The sequence below is a fragment of the Moschus berezovskii genome, chromosome 12 (genome assembly GCF_049115385.1).
Source record: "Moschus berezovskii isolate FMDL1 chromosome 12, NW_MosBer_1.0, whole genome shotgun sequence".
NCBI lineage: Eukaryota > Metazoa > Chordata > Mammalia > Artiodactyla > Moschidae > Moschus > Moschus berezovskii.
In genome coordinates, this window is record NC_142471.1 from 10,194,820 (window position 1) to 10,215,771 (window position 20,952).

Sequence of the window (20,952 nt, forward strand, 5' to 3'; positions counted from 1 at the left end):
AGCAAGACACTGCCTTATAATTAACTTTTGTCGTAGTCCTCACTGGCCTGTTAGCTTATCCCCGAACTTAGCATGGGACCTGGCACACAGTGGAATTCAAAAGATACTTACCGAATAGATAAAGTGAATGGAAGATGATGGCAGGGAAGTTTCTATTCCCTGGGCAGTGTTTGAACAAGAATGACCTGTGTTTGTTCTGAGTCAGTTTTCTATTTTTCTATTGCTGATCTATCTCATTTTAATTGGCACATTCTTTTTTTTTTTTTAAATATTTTCATTTATTTCGTTTTGGCTGTGCTGGGTCTTCGTTGTTGCATGGGCTTTCTCTAATCATGGTGTGCGGGCTTCTCATTGAGGCTGCTTCTCTTGTGGAGCACAGTGTCTAGGCAGACAGGCTTCAGCAGTCACGGTTCCTGGGCTCTGGAGCACAGGCTTAGTAGTTGTGGTCCACAGGCTTAGTTGCCCTGCAGCATGTGGGATCTCCCTGGATCAGCGATCAAACCCGTGTCTCCTGCATTAGCAGGTAGATTCTTTACCACTGAGCCACCAGGGAAGCCCCTTATTTGGCACATGTTTTAAATAACTGTACAGCTTCAGTTAGTTCCTGCTCTTGCAGTTTAACAGTCCATCTCACTTTTGCTGTATATAATCTAAAATTCAACTTACTAATAGGATGTTTAAGTGTGCATATCTATTTCTATCTCCAGATTGTCACTTTTTAAAATGTTAAGGGGGGTAAGTGTAAATGGATTTTAGATACTTGACCTTTCCTTTTGGAACTGACCAGACATTAGAAATTGTCGTCCAAAAAGTTTATGCCATTGCATCTTATTCTATTGAAGTAGGTAGAACCACTTATTATCAGGAATACTAAAGGATGTTGTTCTGCCTAAGTCTGGGGACTTTTAAGGTTGAATTCTAAATGTGAATGATGATGGTCTTTCTTGGGAAAATCAACAAAAGGTAATTCATTAAAAGAAGTAAAAAAACAATACAGAGTGTCTCAACAATGGAAAAACTGTTATTGGCAAATTGGAATCCCAATGTATTATGTAAAAAGGAGATTTTTTTAGACTGGAAAGTCCAGAAAAGGATTTAAAAGCATAAGGGGACTTAAGTATATCAGAAAAGTAGCATTTCAAATCAGTGGTAAAAAGGAATTGTTCATCTGTACCATTTTTCTAGATTCCATATATATGCATTAATACATGATATTTGTTTTTCTCTTTCTGACTTATGTCACTCTGTATGATAGTCTCTTGGTCCATCCATGTCTCTGCAAATGGCACAATTTCATTCCTTTTTTATGGCTGAGTAATTTCCCTGTATATATCACATCTTCTTTTTCCATTCCTCTGTTGATGGACCTTTAGGTTGCTTTTATGTCCTGGCTGTTGTAAATAGTGCTGCAGTGAACTTTGGGGAGCATGTATCTTTTGGAATTAAGGTATTCTTTGGGTATATGCCCAGGAGTGGGATTGCTGGGTCATATGGAAGTTCTGTTTTACTTTATTAAAGAAACCTCCATAGTGTTCTCCATAGTGGCCAAAATGAGAAGGAAATCCAATAAAGAGGGGTTATGCATATACATATAGCTGATTCATTTTGCTGTATGGCAGGAGCTAACATGTAAAGAAACTATACTCCAATAAATTTTTTAAATGGATTATTCAGTAAATATTTTATGGATAACTGAGTATCCATCTGGGAAATAACGTTAAAGGCCTAATCTTAATATACATGGCCTCCCTGACCCTGTTGTATAAAAAGCACGGGTATTTCCTTGAAACAGTTTAACAAATGGGTAATCTTTTTCTGGTGGTGCTGCAGGTGCTCAGTCCTGTCAGACTCTTTGTGACCCCATGGACTGTAGCCTGCCAGGCTTCTCTGTCCATGAGATTTCCCAGGCGAGAATACTGGAGTGGGTTGCCATTTTCTTCTCCAGGAGATATTTCTGACCCAGGAATCGAACCCAGGTCTCCTGCAATGCAGGCAGATTCTTGCATTGCAGGTGGTTTCTTTACTAACTGATCTACCAGGGAAGCCCAATCTCTAAGTATTATATAATATTTGTAACATATCTTGTGTATTTGAAGAGATTATAAACTGCAACAATAAAGCCCAAATCTAACAGAAAAGTGAACAAGGAATATTTTCATAAGAAAGGAAGTACAGATATCGGTGAAGCAGAGGAAAAAGGTGCTCAAATGCAACTGTATTAAGAAAAATGCAAATTAAAACTATAAATGAGATCTCATTAGCATATTAATGGACAACTCTGCTGGAACAGGCATGGGAAATAGGAAGTGTCATCCATTGCTTATGGGAATATAAATGATCACCAGCTTTAAAGACATTTGGCAATATTTGTCAAACTCTGAAATGTATATCCCCTGTGACCAAGTAATTGCGTGTCTGGGAATTTATCCTACAGATGAAGGTTACATTTCAGTTCAGTTAAGTCGCTCAGTCGTGTCTGACTCTTTGTGATCCCGTGGACTACAGCACGCCAAGTCTCCCTGTCCATCACCAACTCCTGGAGTTTACTCAGGCTCATGTCCGTTGAGTCGGTGGTACTGTCCAACCATCTCATCCTCTGTGGTCCCCTTCTCCTCCCAACTTCAATCTTTCCCAGCATCAGGGTCTTTTCAAATGAGTCAGTTCTTCGCATGAGGTGGCCAAAGTATTGGAGTTTCACCTTCAGCATCAGTCCTTCCAATGAATATTCAGGACTGATTTCCTTTAGGATGGACAGGTTGGATCTCCTTACAATCCAAGGGACTCAAGAGTGTTTTTCAACCCCACAGTTCAAAAGCATCAATTCTTTGACATTCATTTTTCTTTATAGTCCAACTCTCACATCCATACATAAACTGGAAAAACCATAGCTTTGACTAGATGGACCTTTGTTGGCAAAGTAACGTCTCTGCTTTTTAACATGCTGTCTAGGTTGGTCATAAGTTTTCTTCCCAGGAGCAAGCATCTTCTAATTTCATGGCTACAGTCACCATCTGCAGTGATTTTGGAGACCAAAAAAATAAATTCTGTCACTATTTCCATTGTTTACCCATCTATTTGCCATGAAGTGATGGGACCAGATGCTGTGATCTTAGTTTTCTGAATATTGAGTTTTAAGTCAACTTTTTCATTCTCCTCTTTCACTTTCATGAAGAGGCTCTTTAGTTCTTCTTCACTTTCTGCCATAAAGGTGGTGTCATCTGCATATCTGAGGTTATTGATATTTCTCCCGGAAATCTTGATTCTAGCTTGTGTTTCATCCAGCCCAGTGTTTCTCATGATGTAGTCTGCATATAAATTAAATAAGCAGGGTGACAATATACAGCCTTGTTGTACTCCTTTCCCGATTTGGAACTAGCCTTTTGTTCCATGTCCAGTTCTTACTTGCTTCCTGACCTGCATACAGGTTTCTCAAGAGGCAGGTCAGGTGGTCTGGTATTCCCATCTCTTGAAGAATTTTCCACAGTTTGTTTGTGATTGACACAGTCAAAGTCTTTGGCATAGTCAGTGAAGCAGAAATAGATGTTTTTCTGGAACCCTCTTGCTTTTACGATGATCAAATGGATGTTGGCAATTTGATCTCTGGTTCCTCTGCCTTTTCTAAATCCATCTTGAACATCTGGAAGTTCACAGTTCATGTACCGTTGAAGCCTGGCTTGGAGAATTTTGACCATGACTTTACTAGTGTGTGAAATGAGTGCAATTGTCCAGTAGTTTGAGCATTCTTTGGCATTGTCTTTCTTTGGAATTGGAATGAAAACTGAACTTTTGCAGTCCTGTGGCCACTGCTGAGTCTTCCAAATTTGTTGGCATATTGAGTGCAGCACTTTCATAGCATCATCTTTTAGGATTTGAAATAGCTCAACTTGAATTCCATCACCTCCACTAGCTTTGTTCGTAGTGATGCTTCCTAAGCCCCACTTGACTTTGCATTCCAGGATGGCTGGCTCTAGGTGAGTGAGTGATCACACCATCGTGATTATCTGGGTCATGAAGATCTTTTTTGTACAGTTCTTCTGTGTATTCTTGCCACCTCTTAATATCTCTGCTTCTGTTAGGTGCATAGCATTTCTGTCCTTTATCGAGCCCATCTTTGCATGAAATGTTCCCTTGGTATCTCTAATTTTCTTGAAGAGATCTCTAGTCTTTCCCGTTCTATTGTTTCCCTCTATTTCTTTGCATTGATCACTGAGGAAGACTTTCTTCCTTGTTCTTCCTCCTTGCTCTTCTTTGGAACTCTGCGTTTCAAATGGGTATGTCTTTCCTCTTCTCCTTTGCCTTTTGCATCTCTCTTTTCACAGCTATTTGTAAGGCCTCCTCAGACAACCATTTTGCTTTTTTGCATTTCTTTTTCTTGGGGATGTTCCCGATCCCTCCCTCCTGTACAATATGCATGAACCTCCGTCCATAGTTCTTCAGGTACTCTGTCTGTCAGATCTAATCCCTTGAATGTATTTCTCACTTCCACTGTATAATCGTAAGGGATTTGATTTAGGTCATACCTGAATGGTCTAGTGGTTTTCCTTACTTTCTTCAATTTAAGTCTGAATTTTCCAATAAGAAGTTCATAATCCGAGCCACAGTCAGTTGCCATTCTTATTTTTGCTGATTGTATAGAGCTTCTCTATCTTTGGATGCAAAGAATATAATCAATCTGACTTTGGTGTTGACCATCTGGTGATGTCCACGTGTAGAGTCTTCTCTTGTGTTGTTGGAAGAGGTGTTTGCTATGAACAGTGCGTTCTCCTGGCAAAACTCTGTTAGCCTTTGCCTGCTTCATTCTGTATTTCATTCTGTAGGTTACAGTGCATGTGTTCAATGTATGAGGTTATTCACTGCAGCATTGTTTGTAATAACAAAAATTGTGGACAGAAAATTGGATTAAACAGTGTGACATATCCAGTGATTGGAACACTTCAGAACTGTTGAAAAATAAACCAGCTGTATATGAAGGATAATGATCAAAGTCATATTGTGTATCAAAGTTATATTGTGATGTCAAGACAGAAAATTGTGGAAAACTGTCTCTTACAACTGAGTAGAAGGAAAGCAACAACATTCACAAACACACACATAAAAATCTGCTTTAGAACATGCATAGATTCTAGCAGGACAGCCAATAATTATTAGCAACCAATTCCTTTAGAGAAGGGACCAGAAATTGGAGAGATGGGATTGGAGAGAGACTTTTCAATATTTTCCTTTTTGTGTTTGAAACATTCAGTTTTCAAATGTCCTACTCATTCAGTTCAGTTCAGTTCAGTCGCTCAGTCATGTCCGACTCTTTGCGACCCCATGAATCACAGCACGCCAGGCCTCCCTGTCCATCACCAACTCCCGGGGTCCTCCTCATTACTCAGTAGTAAATAATTTACAAGTAAGTAAGCTTTCCTTTTGCTTGAAAGCAAAAGACCTCTCTGCATTTAAGGTGAACTGTTGTACTTCATTCCCAGCTGCTTTTATATTGGATTACTGTGGACATAGAGAAGGGATTATTGAAATTTATGTTTGGTTTTGTTTTCCAGGACATTGTTGGCTTTAGGATGTCATGTGGGCATATCAGATGAACACGCTGAAGAAAAGGTGAAGAAAATGAAGCTGCCAAAGAAGTAAGTTGCATGTCTAAGCAATGTTAAATGGTCCATGCATTACTTTAGTGTTACTCTACCCGCATAACTCTCAATGGAATCCTAGATTCCGTGCTTACACATAAGCTATAAAATTCAGATTCAGAATTTAAACATGCTGCTTTAATGTCGGGGCTACATCAAGTTTATGGTGGTGGGGTGAGAGTTTCCATCACAGAGCCCAAAGGGGAAACATGCTCACAAAATATTTCCTTGTGTGTGTGTGAGCACATGTGTCCACATCCTTATGGTATGTGGTTTCCCCCTTTTCATCAGAAAATGTATCGTTTTATTCATTTTCACAAAGAAAATCTATTTTAGGAGGAATTATGCAGTCAGCGTTACCACTCTCACTTTAAGTTTAGAAAACTGAGCCGTGGGATGCTCTGGGAGTTATTTTGCCTACTGTACTGCAACCTCTGTGACCTTGTTTTAACTTCTTAAAACTTCAGCTTTCTTACCCCCTCACAGGTATTAATAGGGAAGTTTTAGGGATTAAATCAGTTAAATGCTTAATGAATTATAGGTGTTCTATTTTGTTACTTTTTTGTTAAGTATTCAAACCACTCTTTTGGGGTTTGTATATTGCAAATAGCATGCCTTGGAAGTTTGCCAAGTACTATCATGGAGATGAAAACAAAGTACCTAAGAGTGAGTGCAAGTCCCTCAGTCGTGTCTGACTCTTTGCAGCCCCATAGTCTGTACAGTCCATGGACTTCTCCAGGCCCGAATACTGAAGTGGGTAGCCTTTCCCTTCAGGGGATATTCCCAACCCAGGAATTGAACCCAGGTCTCCTGCAATGCAGGCGGGTTCTTTACCAGCTGAGCCACAAGGGAAAACCAACGTACACGTAGCTATTCCATAATTTTCTTCCGTCCCCCCAGATAAATATAAAACTAAAGTACAAATAGTGTGGTTGCTATACAAATGCTAATTCTAGCAGATCTATTAGGCCAACAAACATTTTTACTGGGTCCTCCATTTTAAAAAAGTATTAAAAACACATTGTACAAACTTGTAGAACATGTAGGACTAATTTTTGAGACTAAAGCCATATAACAGTTAAGTCCCGCATATATAAACCTTCAAGTTGCAAACTTTCAAAGATGCAGACGTGCATCTAGTTTGAGCAAGGAACCAGAACCTGTGCCACCAAATGTCAGGCATTAGTGAAACTGCAGCATGCCCTCCCCTCTGTCTTCTGCTGTAACAGTCCTTCAGCTCTACTGTCTCCTACCCCCCTCCCTCCCCGAGTCAGTAATTCTTCTTGCCTGTTCACTCGATGCCAGCCCCTGTATGCACACTATTGTACCACTGTGCTTTTCAAGGTACTGTGCATGCTTGATTGCTGAGTCACTTCAGGCGTGTCCAACTCTTTGTGACTCTGTGAATCAGGGCCTGCCAGGCTCCTCTGTCTATGGGCTTCTTTAGGCAACAATACTGGAGTGGGTTGCCGAGCACTTCTCTAGGGGATCTTCCTGACCCAGGGATCAAACCTGTGTTTAATGTCTCCTGCATTGGTAGGCAGGTTCTTTACCACTAGCACCACCTGGGAAGCCCTCAAGGTACTGTACTATAAGATTAAAAATCTTTTCTTTATTTTTTGTGTTTGTTTTTCATGTATTATTTGTGTGAAAATATTATTACAGTACCATATAGCGATTGTGTTAGTTAGATACCTGCTGCTGCTGCTGCTAAGTCACTTCAGTCGTGTCCGACTCTGTGTAACCCCAGAGACAGCAGCCCACCAGGCTCCCCCGTCCCTGGGATTCTCCAGGCAAGAACACTGGAGTGGGTTGCCATTTCCTTCTCCAATGCATGAAAGTGAAAAGTGAAAGTGAAGCCGCTCAGTCATGTCAGACCCTTAGCGACCCCATGAACTGCAGCCTACTAGACTCCTCTGTCCATGGGATTTCCCAGGCAAGAGTACTGCAGTGGGGTGCCATTGCCCTCTCCGCTACCTGGGCTAACTTTTCTTGACTTACAAAGTCACTGGTAATAGAACTCATTTGTATGTAGGAGGCCTTTTGTATAAAAGGAAACAGGAACAGTGTAACTAAAGTATTCAATGGATCAAGTGAAGACAGCATCTGTCGCAGAGCAGACCAGGAAGAAAGAGTCAATGACCTGGAGGATAAGAATAAAGAAATAATGCAGTTACCAGAGGAGGGGACATTTAAGATTAAAAGAGTGACGAAGGCCTATAAAAACTAACATATTCTATCAGAAACACAAATATCTGAATACTTGGGTTTCAGGACAGGAGAGGGAGAAGGAGAATTTAAAGAAACTATATTTTATGGCATCTCAGGCTTTGGGGAAAGACTTGGACATACAAGTCCATAAAGCTAAAAGAATGCCCTATTATCTCAATGTAAAAAGACCTTCTACAAGATGCATTACAGTGAAACTGTCAAAAATCAATGAGAAAGAAATCATCCTACATAAAACTAGGGGGAAAGAAAATAACCTACAAAGGGATCCCATTAAGCTACTAGTTGATTTCTCAACAGAAATCTCTATGGGGCAAGAGAGGATGGAATGACATATTCAAAGTGTTAAGAGATAAAATTGCCAGACAAGAATACTTTATGCAACAAAGTTGCCTTACAGATATCAAGGAGACATAAAGCCTTTCCCAGACAAAAGCTGCGGAGAAGGCAATGGCAAGCCACTCCAGTACTCTTGCCTAGAAAATCCCATGGATGGAGGAGCCTGGTGGGCTGCAGTCCGTGGGGTCGCTAAGGGTCGGACACGACTGAGCGACTTCACTTTCACTTTTCACTTTCACACATTGGAGAAGGAAATGGCAACCCACTCCAGTGTTCTTGCCTGGAGAATCCCAGGGACTGGGGACCCTGGTGGGCTTCTGTCTATGGGGTCACACAGAGTCGGACACAACTGAAGTGACACAGCAGCAGCAGCAGCAGACAAAAGCTGAGGGATTTACCACCAATAGACCTGCCTTGTAGGAAATGTTGAAAGGAATTCTTCAAGCTGGAATGAAAAGATGCTGATCAGCAACAAGACAACATACAAAAATACAACTACACTGGTGTTAGAGAAACAAAGACAGTCTGACGCAGAGAAGTATTAGGGTGGTGTATCAATCACTTCACTGTAGTACAGAAGTTAAAGAAAGAAAATAGTAAAAGAATTATGTATGCTTAGTCTCTCAGTCTTGTACAACTCCTGCGACCCCATAGACTGTAGCCTGCCAGGCTTCTCTGTCCATGGGCTTCTCCAGACCAGAATACTGGAGTGGGTTGCCATTTCCTTCCCCAGGGGATCTTCCCAACCCAGGAATCGAACCCAGGTCTCCTGCATTGCAGTCAGTCTCTTTACCGACTGAGCTACAAGGGAAGCCTGTAAAAGGAATTATAGATACTATAAATATAAATTATTAATGAGTGTAGGACATAAAAAGAAGTAAATTGTATCATCAGTAATATAAAAGAGAGGAGAAAAAGTTGGATCCTTTATAGGTTTGCAAAGATGAGTTGCTATTTGCCTAAAATGGACTGTTTTATTTGTATGATATTTTATGTAATTTGCAAGGTTACCACAAAAGAAAAACCTAGAATGGATTCACAAAGACCAAGAAAGAGAAAACAAAGCATGCCAATATAGAAAATAATTTATGGATGTTGACATAGACAGAAGGAAAAAGAAACAATGGAAATAAAAAGTAACCGGAGAGCAATTAATAAGATGGCTTTAGTATGCCTTTGCATGTCAATAATTACTCTAAATGTAAACGAATGAAATTCACCATTCAAAAAGTATAGAGCAGTTGGATGGATGAGATAAAAAGGTCTAACTGTACACTGCCTACAGGAGATCCATTTCAGATTTAAGAACACATGTAGATTCAAACTATAGTTAGAATGATGTGCTTCATTCCCTTTTTGAAAATAGGCAATCTGAGTGTTAGTTTTTTTCCCTGATAATACAGATCATCTCTCTAAAAATCTGTGAGGACTTTTATAGAATATGTGATTCATTGTAGTTCTGTTTTCCTTCTTCTCCCTCTTTCTCCTCATTCTCCTCTCTAAACAAACCAGCAGGCAACTGAATAGTATAGCACATTATTGTCTATTCCTAATTTTGTAAATCTTGCCACATTTGTTATAAAATTAAACTCTTGACCCACTGCAGTTTGATGAGCAGAGTCCAATTGCTGAAGGAATAAAGTAAAATACAACTGACAATGAACCCATTCCCAGATATTGTGGTTCACAATATCTTATATCCCTGAGTAATTGAGAATTTTTTTAAACCTAAAAGTTTAAATGAAAATGCAGTTCTTATCTGAATACCAACGCCTGTTATTTACACTTTTTGTTAGCACTTATCTGCTGTTAAGTCAACCCCAAATGTAGTAGGTCAGAACCTGGTTGCTTTATTTATCACTGGGAAGTAAGAGTAGTGCTGAGTTATGAAAAAGCATATTAGAATTATTTGAGAAGTATTTAAGACTAGTGCTAAATTCCCTCCCTCCTGCCCCACAGTCTTACCCTGATGCTGTAAAACCACTACAGTGATGTCAAGTTGAGGTGCAAATGGTATCTCTCAGGCATATTGGGGCAGATACAAGGTTAAAAATTATATTCTCAGTGTTCATATATGTGTATAAATTTTAAATGACTTTCAGAAATGAATGCTTAGATGGATCCAGAATATGCAGACCCATATTTATACAGTGCATATAGACACAAGCCCACACACACAATTCAGTGTCTATAAATATTTACCTAAATGAAAAATAGTGTTACAAATGCAGCTGGATTTTCTTTCTGTAAGTATGAGGCACTGTGATTGTGAAGAAAGAAATATTTATATACTCTTTTTATTTGTAGTGAGTAAATTTCACAGACCACAGATTTTAAAATGTGCCAACATGAAGTGTTCTTCATTTGCTCTCATTGGACTTAATTTCCTATTTAAACCCAATGGGCCTTGCAGCCAGGATGCAGCTTGTTAGTGAAAACCTAGCCCTAGTCTGTTCAGCGCAAACTCAATTGAAATCACAGTTTTCTGTGTTCATTCTCACCTTTATGTTTCGATTTCAAAGGTCAGCTTCCGAAAGCAGTCTTTCTCTACCTCCTTAAAATTGCATCCTATTTAAAATTGTACTTTCTCTCCTGTCCCCTTTTCTACTTGATTTTTTTCTGATAGTATTTAAATATCATCTGACATACTATTATATTATGTTTATTTTGCTTACTGCCTTTAGTCCTCATCTAAACATAATTATCTATAAACATAGATGTTTATCCATGTTATTCAATGATGTATCATTAGTTCCATAGGACCTGAAACATTCGAGCACAGGATAAATATTTGTTGTTAAGTTCGAATTCAAAGTTTACCCCCTTCTTACTCCCAGGGCTATGTATCTTTGGGACACTCACCTGATGGGGAGGAAACACTGGGTCCTTGGACATTCTCATTTGAGTTTGCTGTCAGGAACTGAATTACATCAAAGAAAACCAGAGCCAGGCAGACGTTAAAGGCATAAAGACAAATCTTATTCTAGCAATTACAATAGGGGAAGAGAAACCTCTGTAGTCATACACTGGGTTGGCCAAAAAACTCGGGTTTTTCCATGAGATTTTATGGAAAAACTCAAATGAATTTTTGGCAAACCCAATGCAACAAGGCCAAGTGGCGATTTGTAGATAGGACCAGAGTTAGGGGTCAGGGAATGGAAAATCACTAAGAGGAAACATCAAGGAAAATGGGGATTCTGGTAAAACAAACTTTGTAGCGTTGTTGCTAATGGCAGATCAGAGTGCTCGGATGTCAAAGGTGGGGGGTGGGAAATGTGATCGGGTATTGTGAGTGGGGGAGTTCCACCAAGCTCACCTAAGCAAGAGTCTCGCTAAAGCTGGGCTAAGCAAAACAAGGTCAAAGTCTGTGGTCAGAAGCCAGGTCACAAAGAGGATTCAGAGGAGCTTGAGTCAGGTATGGTCAAAGGAGATTCTTTATTAACTGTCTGCATTGACTTCTTCTGACATCTTACTGATTTTGAGAGGCCTTCACCTGCAGCTGCTTGAAGCAGTATTTTGGTTTCCCAGCCAGAGGTTAAAGTCAGGCCTCAGTGGTGAGAGCACTGAATTGTAGCCACCAGACCAGTGACCAGTGTGGGGGTCCCTGACCCCATTGGCTTTGTTGAAATGAATCACCACAAAGAGAAAGTAGTGAAACAAAGTGTTTATTGGGATAAAAAAGGTACATGTGGATATACTCACAGGACAGATTGAGAGAGAGGCACGCCCTCTGGGTAGTTTGAATCACTTTTATGGAGCATTTCTTCTGGGTTTCCTCTAGACAGTCCTCTTGCTTTGCCTAGGTCTGGGTCCATCTGTAGTATTTCTCAGGACCCTCCCGTGTGTGTGTATGTGTGTGTATGTTCATCTCAGCCAAGATGGATTCTAGTGGGTAGGTTAACATCACTGACTATGGAGTGATATCCCTTCCTTTCTGATCTCCAAGGAGCCCTCTGTGCATATATAGTTGGGAATGTCTCCTTGACTTTGAGAATGGGGAAACTGTAGTCTCTTTATCTTTTATCTGGACAGGGCTCAGCACCTCTAAATATTCTCCTGCTGTTGTCCTCATCTTGGAGTATCTGTCCACAGGGAACAAACTCCAGCTACTCAGCTTGGGGTCTGTATCTCCTGCCTCATTTTGAGATGCATGTTTTCCTGACTGATCTTTGGACCACACACTGGATCTTTCTTCCTCATCTCTGAGTCCTCCAGATCCTTGCTCTGGTTTCACCTCCACTCAGGCCTCTTTCGGAGGTTGGAAACCTAGGAATACTGTCTTCGACAACTTGAGGACTTTAGTCTCTTGGCAGAGGGAGGAGGGAAAGTTATCTGGCAGGCTTGTCTTGGTTTGGTGCCAAATTGTTCTGAATCTGTGCTGCCCAAGGGGTTGGGTGTGGGAGATTCTGGAAACTGGCCATTCTCCTGAGTCTAATCTGGTAAGTAAGCCAGAAACTCCCTTGACTGTGGGATCTGTCTGGTCTCCATCTGGGCAAGCGGGTGGAGAACACTGAATTCCTCTAATTCTCTCCTCCTCTAGGCTCTGAAACCTTCATCCAACACATCAGGTGCTTGCTCTTTTAATATTGAAAAGTAGAGCTATTCATATCAGAAGGCCTTTCTCTAAATACTGTTGTCTCTGCTATGACTTTTCAAAGCCTATTCTAAAAACCCAGAAGCCAAGAATGACTTTTTGGTTTCTTGAAATTTTCCTCTCGTGGTTTGTTTCAAAGGGGATATGGAGTAAAAGAAGAACTTGGAGTTAAAAACAGGATAGAGATGGTGGAGGCACAGGGCATGTCGTATTACATGTTTATTTAAAAGCAAAATGGGGATTTCCCTGGTGGTTCAATGGCTAAGCTCTTAGCTCCCAATTCAGGGAGCCTGGGTTCAATCCCTGGTCAGGGAAATAGATCCCACATGCTGCAACTGAGGCCCAATGAAGCCAAATCAGTTCAGTTCAGTTGCTCAGTTGTGTCCGACTCTTTGCAACCCCATGAACTGCAGCACACCAGACTTCTCTGTCTATCACTAACTTCCAGAATTTGCTCAAACTCAGGTCCCTCGAGTCGGTGATGCCATCCAACCATCTCATCCTCTGTCGTCCCCTTCTTCTTTCTTCAGTCGTTCCCTGCATCAGGGTCTTTTCCAATCAGTCAGTTCTTTGCATCATGTGACCAAGGTATTGGAGTTTTAGCTTCAGAATCAGTCCTTCCAATGAATAGTCAGGGTTGATTTCCTAAAGATTGGCTGGTTTGATCTCCAAGGGACTCTCAAGAGTCTTCTCTAACACCACAGTTCAAAAGAATCAATTCTTCAGCACACAGCCTTCTTTATAGTCCAAATCTCATATCCATACATGACAACTGGAAAAACCATAGCTTTGACTAGATGGACCTTTGTAATGTCAAAGTAATGTCTCTGCTTTTTAATATGCTATCTAGGTTTGTCACAGCTTTTCTTCAAAGGATCAAGCTTCTTTTAATTTCATGACTGCAGTCACCATCTGTATTGATTTTGGAACCCAGGAAAATAAAGTCTGTCACTGTTTTCATTTAGTGACAACCAAATAAATAAGTAAATAAATTATTTTTAAAGATATATGTAAAGAAAAGAAGCGAAGTAGCGGAAGAAAAAGATTCCTTCTAATTTCCCAACTGACATTATTCATCTGTATTTGTGTTCTGGAGAAGGTTTTTTTTTTTAATATTCTTTGTCTCCTTCCTTTGAGAATGTCAGCCCAGCACCATTTTTAGTAGCTGTGCTTCTAGCAAAACTTTTTCTGAATATCTCTGGTGTGCAGTCATCTGAGATTTTCCCATTTGTTCCAAGGTACTTGGAGGACTGATTTGGTTTTGAAATTTACAGCTAACATCCACTGAACTTGGACATAATCTTTTCATGTTTACTGTGCATCTTTCACAATGTAATGACTTCCAAGCTTCATTTACTCTGATTCATACTAAACAAGTAAGCTTGAGAGGTGGGAGAGGCTGGAAAAACAGAAAAGGCTTATCCTTAGTGTTTTTGGTATTCTGCCACGTTTTTGTTGCACTACTTTAATTGGCCCTTGAGTGATATTATACTGAGCACTTAAAAAAAAAAAAAACTTATTTAGAATTCCTGCTTGGGGAAAAATGTGGATCAGGTGGGAATGAAGCACCGAATTGAACCGCTGCTTCATATGACCATTCACCCCTGGGGCCAAGTATTATCAGTTGTTTGTTCACATCTTTGATAATTGGATGCAAATGAAACTGGCAGTTTGTCAGTCCCCACCCCCACACCCCAGTCCCCCTCACCAGGCAAAGAAGTTTTTAAAAGGAAATTTTGCTGTAAGGAAACTGATTCTCAGAGAGTTTACGTGATTTGTTAATCTCACTTAAAAAAAATATTTATTATATATTACATCAAATAAAACTAACAGCTAGTAACTACGAAATAAATTTGATACTTTGAAAATAAACATTGAATGTATTTGTTTAGTACCATATATATTCCTCATAAACTAAATTTGCAAAATGATTGATGGTACTTGATCTTAGAGTATGAAAGTAAAGGAAGTTAAAAACTACACCTACTAGACAGATACATGACAGAAGAAAGAGATCTATTGTCTGATTCTGGCAGAGTTTTCCCTGAATGCTTGAAAAGGTAGGATATATTACATAGATGTCTTTAGTATGAGCTAAGTATGTTTTATATTAGTGTAATTATTAATGACATGCCTTTTCCCTAGTATTTGGGCTACAAAATTCCATTTCTCAAGAATTGTAGCAATCTTTCCTTTATTTCTTTTAAATTTCTGGAAATCAATCTGAAACTATACTTGGAATCATTTAGCTTCCAAGATTCACTTCGATTGCATTTTATTCAAAAGCTTCATTCTTTGTCCTTTTCAAATCACAAAAAGAAAATAGTTTCTATTAGTGCTGCTGCTGCTGCTAAGTCACTTCAGTCGTGTCCGACTCTGTGCGACCCCATAGACGGCAGCCCACCAGGCTCCCCCGCCCCTGGGATTCTCCAGGCAAGAACACTGGAGTGGGCTGCCACTTCCTTCTCCAATGTGTGAAAGTGAAAAGTGAAAGTGAAGTCGCTCAGTCATGTCTGACTCGTAGCGACCCCATGGACTGCAGCCTACCAGGCTCCTCCGTCCATGGGATTTTCTAGGCAAGAGTACTGGAGTGGCTTGCCATTGCCTTCTCCGTTCTATTAGTAGTTGGGTGATATTTATGTACCTAATTAGATTGTATTAATAAGATGAAATGGGCATGATTTGCTAAAGTACACTTATGTACTTTAAAAAATCTCAGTGGTACAGTGATTTTGATTCTTACTTTGTCATGTCCTGTGAATGATTTTGTAAGTCATTATTGATGCTACTAATAAAAGCATTCATGATGTCACAATTTTTAACATACTGAGGTTGAAGTCTTAATTTCAAAGATATTTGTACTTATTGTTTACTGTAAAAGACAAAGTACAACAGTGTGGAAATAAGGTTCAGGTGAAATGGGAATTCATAACTTTAATTTGAATGGGATTATTTGCCACTTAAAAGAACTACTTGAAACTTCAAATTCTTTCTTACACAAGACTATGAAGGAAAGCTGGTAGAATGAATCATAGTCTGCATCTGAAAATGATTGTGAACTAATTATTGGGTCATTTCAAATCAATATATGCAAATGAATCTCCATAGGCTTTCATTGTGATTGCAAACTAAAGCAACTCTAACAGATACTGTATATAGTGAGAGAAAAGTTTAGAAAGTAAAGAGAAATGCTGATGCCAGAACTATGGCATGTACATATAGTATATATCATACTGCTCTACAGACACACAGTAGAATGTGTAGTTCTGCTATAGACTAGTAGAATTATCTGTAAATTTTTATAGAAAATACCCTTCAAATATTCCTCTCCCTTTGACATTGCTGACAAGTCCACTATTAGAATTGATCACAAGAGAAGTATCTTTCCTCTTTTTAGAAAACATATTTCACTCACTAAGGTGAATTCTTTATTGAGTACCTTCAAAACTTGACCATGTCTGTCACAGCTAGGAGGGATCAGGACCACGGGAAAATTAGAGAAGAAAGAGAATTATGTGCAGGGTGATATTGGGGAAATTCAGGAGAAAGGGGTGAGCAACTGAAGTGGGAAGGGGTTGAGTACAAAAGACCAAGTTCTTTATCATTGTACCCAACTCTTCTTCCAGCAAATAATGTTAAACTTGGAAATTAGATGATGCTGGGCTTGATCACCTCTTGGTATGTTTGAAATGTATTGAGTGCTTTCTTGAAGAAAATATTTTCCAAGTGAGAACTTGAATATAGACTGTGCTTACAGTTGACAGATGTGTCCATTTAAACGTACAGATTCTATAAAAGGTAGTGATTTGTATGAGTGATTAAAAAGTCCCACATGGCTTCTTTATAGAAAAATAAAATGTATTGTTAATTACCTAAACATGCAGAGTTCTGATTTAAAACAGAACAAAATTTCATGTCAATAAATTCAACTGTGGATGTAAGTGAAATGACATAAGGTAGTAATTAGCCACAGTTTTTGCAATTGCCAGACCAATCTGATCTGCTTAAACAAAACAAAATATTCTTTAAGAGTTCTGCCTATAGATAAATCATTTATAAAATGCAAGATGCCTTATAATGAAGTAGAAGTTATTTAAGGTAAAGACAACCGTAAATTATTTATTTCTGTCATACACAGATTCAATCAGCAGATTTTTATTCAATATCTACCACATATCAGGGACTATCTTAGGTTTTCTCCCTGATATTAAGGAGCTTACCTTTTAATTTCGCTAGCCATAAGCCAGAATAATTGGAAGAATAAAGATTATTTATAGTTTTATGTTAGACCATTTTCTTATGTTCTGGGGATTTTTTTCTTTAAGTTAGCATAATTAACTGGCAAATTTTCTTTACTTTGTTTGCACCAAAGGAGAATCTTTGAGATGAAGATGCGTATCTCTTTATATTCATTTTGTACATGAAGTGAGTCCTTTTGAAAACTATAGATTGAAAGGCTGTTCTCTGCCAGGCACTCTTCTAAGTACAATGATAATTAGAAAAATGGATCAGAAGCAGATCCTGACCCCAAGGCCTAGTTGATGGTAGGGGACAGAACAGTGACAAAGAAGGAAAGAGAACCAGCTGTACAATAGGCTTTGTGCCAATTTCTCTAATAGATGAGACAGATGTCTCTGTGTGTGTGTGTAGTGTAGCAGTCGTATTGCCGTAATAGATGTATGTGCAAAATTTTATATTTTCTTTCTTTCAAAAATTTTATTTGTTTATTTTTGGTGGCATGGGCTCAAGGGCACATGGACTTCAGTAGTTGGGGCTTGCAGGCTCTGAAGCATAGGGTTAGTAGCTGTGACAAATGGGCTTAGGTGCCCTGCAACGTGTGGGGTCCTCCCAGAACAGGGATGGAACCTGTATCTTGCATTGGCAGGCGGATTCTTAACCACTGGACCATGAGGGAAGTCTGAAAATTTTTATATTTTCAATTTTCTATTTCTCCCCCCCAATTAAAAATTATACTTGTCTTGATACCTTTCTTCTCTGTCTCAAAGTGTGGAAATAGCCTCTGGTAAGCATGACTGACTGACTGAAGCATTCCCTAAAATCCAGGTCTTAATCGTATTTTAGATGATTACGTGCCTGGTGTTTTCTAGTCTCTGTCTTATCTAGAGGCTTCCTAAATCATGTAACTTGGAACGGCAATAGAAAAATAATGTATGGATGTGTTAAAGTTCCCCTGTAGTAGAATAATGGACAGCTTGTGTCTGAAAGGATACAAAGATTTCTGAAATAAATATTACATGAATATAAGATATAAATGTTGAAGCCTGAGAACTTAAAGAGAAATTCATTAAATATTTTAATTACTGATACTTTGATTTATGCTGTACCAAAGCATCAACTGTTTAGGACACAACCAATGATAAATACTTCTCAAATTTGAGAAGGAGGTGTTGCTTCATTTCTGTTTTAGTGATGTAAAAATAAAACCATAAAGATCACGTGGCTTTCCCACCTGATAAGTTTTTAGTTTACGTGAAAGGGGTCTATACTTGCTGACCAAGCACATCCACGGGTCACCATTGTGGGCTGTGCTGTGCTGTGCTTAGTCGCTTAGTCATGTCCGACTCTTTGCAACCCCATGGACTGTAGCCCTCCTGGTTCCACTGTTCATGGGGATTCTCCAGGCAAGAATACTGGAGTGGATTGCCATGCTCTTCTCCAGGGGATCATGCCAACACAGGGATCGAACCTAGATCTCCCACATTGCAGGTGGATTCTTTACCATATGAGCCACCAGGGAAGCCCAAGAATACTGGAGTGGGTAGCCTATCCCTTCTCCAGGGGATCTTCCAACCCAGGAATTGAACCGGGGTCTCCTGCATTGCAGGTGGATTCTTTACCAGCTGAGCCAGCAGGGAAGCCCACTGTGGTCTATGGAACAATAAAAATTAGAAACAATTGGAGTTAAAAGATTAATAGAGGAATTTATCAACCTTGATTTTTTTTGGACAGGCCTTTTGTATATGTCTTTGGCTTTGCTTTGTAGTTACCAACTGACAAGTGGATACAAGCCTGCCCCAATGGACCTGAGCTTTATCAAACTCACCCCATCTCAGGAGGCTATGGTGGACAAGTTGGCGGAAAATGCTCATAATGTGTGGGCTCGGGATCGAATTCGACAGGGCTGGACCTACGGCATCCAACAGGTATGTGGGACCTTAGCTCTACAGCACATGCTCTGAGATTGACTTAAGTGGGGACTAGAGTATAATTTATAACAGAAGAGATTAAATAATGACTATATTGAAACTCACATCATATAGATATCTTTAATGTACATTTGCATTGAAACACTTGTTTATTGCTGGACTCAGGAAGTCAGACCTCCTCAAGTTTGGTTTTTATCATGAGGCACCCAGTGATTGTTTCCAGACCAATGATTTATAATGTGGTTTTGTGACATTTCTCTGAGATTGTTTTTTAGGACAAGTATGTAAAATATGATAATATCAAGATCAATTAATAATAAAAGAGGTCCATAATTTCACATTTAATGCCCCTTGGGCCAGATGAATTTCATAATCCAGATTTTTCGAATGGTGGTAAAATGAGGTTGTTCCATAGTGCCCTCAGCAGAGCAGCGGACTATGTATAAATTATTCTTTGTTCAGCAGTGTAGACTGATGAAACCAAGAGAGATAAGAAAAGATTATCAACAGCCTTGCATCAATGCAGGTCATTTTTGCCACCGAGTGTTTATTAAACTTAGTTTAAAAAAATGCTTTTTCTAGATTTCAGAATCATGGACCTCTATTTTTAAAATTTTTTTTGACTGTTACTTTTGGCTGCTCTGGGTCTTTGTCGCTGTGCCGGGGCTTTCTCTAGTTATGGTAAGTGGGTGCTGTTCTCCAGTTGCAGTGTTCAAGCTTCTCACTGAAGTGATTTCTCTTGTTGTGGACTCCTGGCTCTAGAGGCACAAACTTCAGCAGTTGTGACATGCAGGCGTAGTTGTCTTGTGGCATGTGGGATCTTCCCAGACTAGGGATCAAACCCATGTTCCCTTCAATGGGATGCAGATTCTTAACCTCCGGCCCACCAGGCAAGTCCATGGATCTCTATTAATGGTTGCACTCGTGAGAATAACAAACAGTCATTGGGTCTGTATGGGGACAGCAAAACAGAGCAAATTTTATCCCTGTCTCTTAGTGACTGTGTGACCTTGGAGTGGCTACTTAAATTCTCTCAGTGCCACTGTTTCCTCCTCACTAAATTATTGAATTTCAATATATAACATATATGAGAAAGGCTTAGCACCTAACAAGTAGTACAGAAAACCGCTATTATTATTAAATGGCAGTCACTATGCCTAGAATTCTGTGTGTGTTTTCTTACAACAGTTCCATGAAGGATGAACAATTTTTATTCACAATTCACATATAACTTGAAAGCAGTTTATCCAATGCTGCCCAGGTGACAAAACCAGGCTGGGAATCAAGCCTTTTGTCTCTAGAGCTCAAATTCTCCTCTTTCTTGTCTGTGTTCTTGCCTGAGAATCCCAGGAACGGGGGAGCCTGGTGGGCTGCCATCTATGGGGTCGCACAGAGTTGGACACGACTGAAGTGACTTAGCAGCAGCATGCCTCCTGGAATATGGAAAGTTTGATAAAATCTGCAGCAGTGAATGAATGCAAAGAAGTAATTTCTTAAGTGTTAGAAAGCCTTGCAGTCTTGGGGCATCTCCACTGCTCAGATTCTGTATTTACTCTTAAATACTCGTTTTGTTAAGATGGTAAGATAGCCTGTCTTCTTGCATGGTCATTGCCATTTTAATCATGCTTTAAACTTGGAGCCTCTTTTATAAAAGACAAATTGTGATGTTTGCAGTTCTTTTAATACTCCTGCTATTACCAGGTTCACCAGTTGATGGAGTCAGTTTATTATTTTTTTAAGCTATTTGAGGTCATGAGGTGGCCATCCACACACTGACTTTTCTCTGAGGAATGGACAGCTGCCTTGTGTTGTACATTGACTCAAAAGTCAGAGAGATGATGGTTACTAATTAGGCTCTTTTTGTAACAAAGACCTGTCAATCAATTTGGCAAGGAAATGGTAGGTTCTCTAAAGTTAGCCCATTGCCTTGTGATCTTGACAGATGGATGATGGTTGTTGAGATCATTAAAGTTGGCTTTTGTTATTGCTGTTA

The 20,952-nt window shown here is 39.5% G+C and overlaps 1 protein-coding gene across 1 annotated transcript in view; it reads left to right on the forward strand.

The window, feature by feature from the left end:
• The window catches only part of RYR2 (ryanodine receptor 2), a 537,004-nt gene that overhangs the window by 185,956 nt on the left and 330,096 nt on the right, over positions 1–20,952 (forward strand). The window contains exons 23-24 of the mRNA XM_088842508.1: positions 5,544–5,627; positions 18,797–18,956. Coding sequence (XP_088698634.1) covers positions 5,544–5,627; positions 18,797–18,956 — 244 coding nt within the window. The remainder of the gene's footprint in view (positions 1–5,543; positions 5,628–18,796; positions 18,957–20,952) is intronic.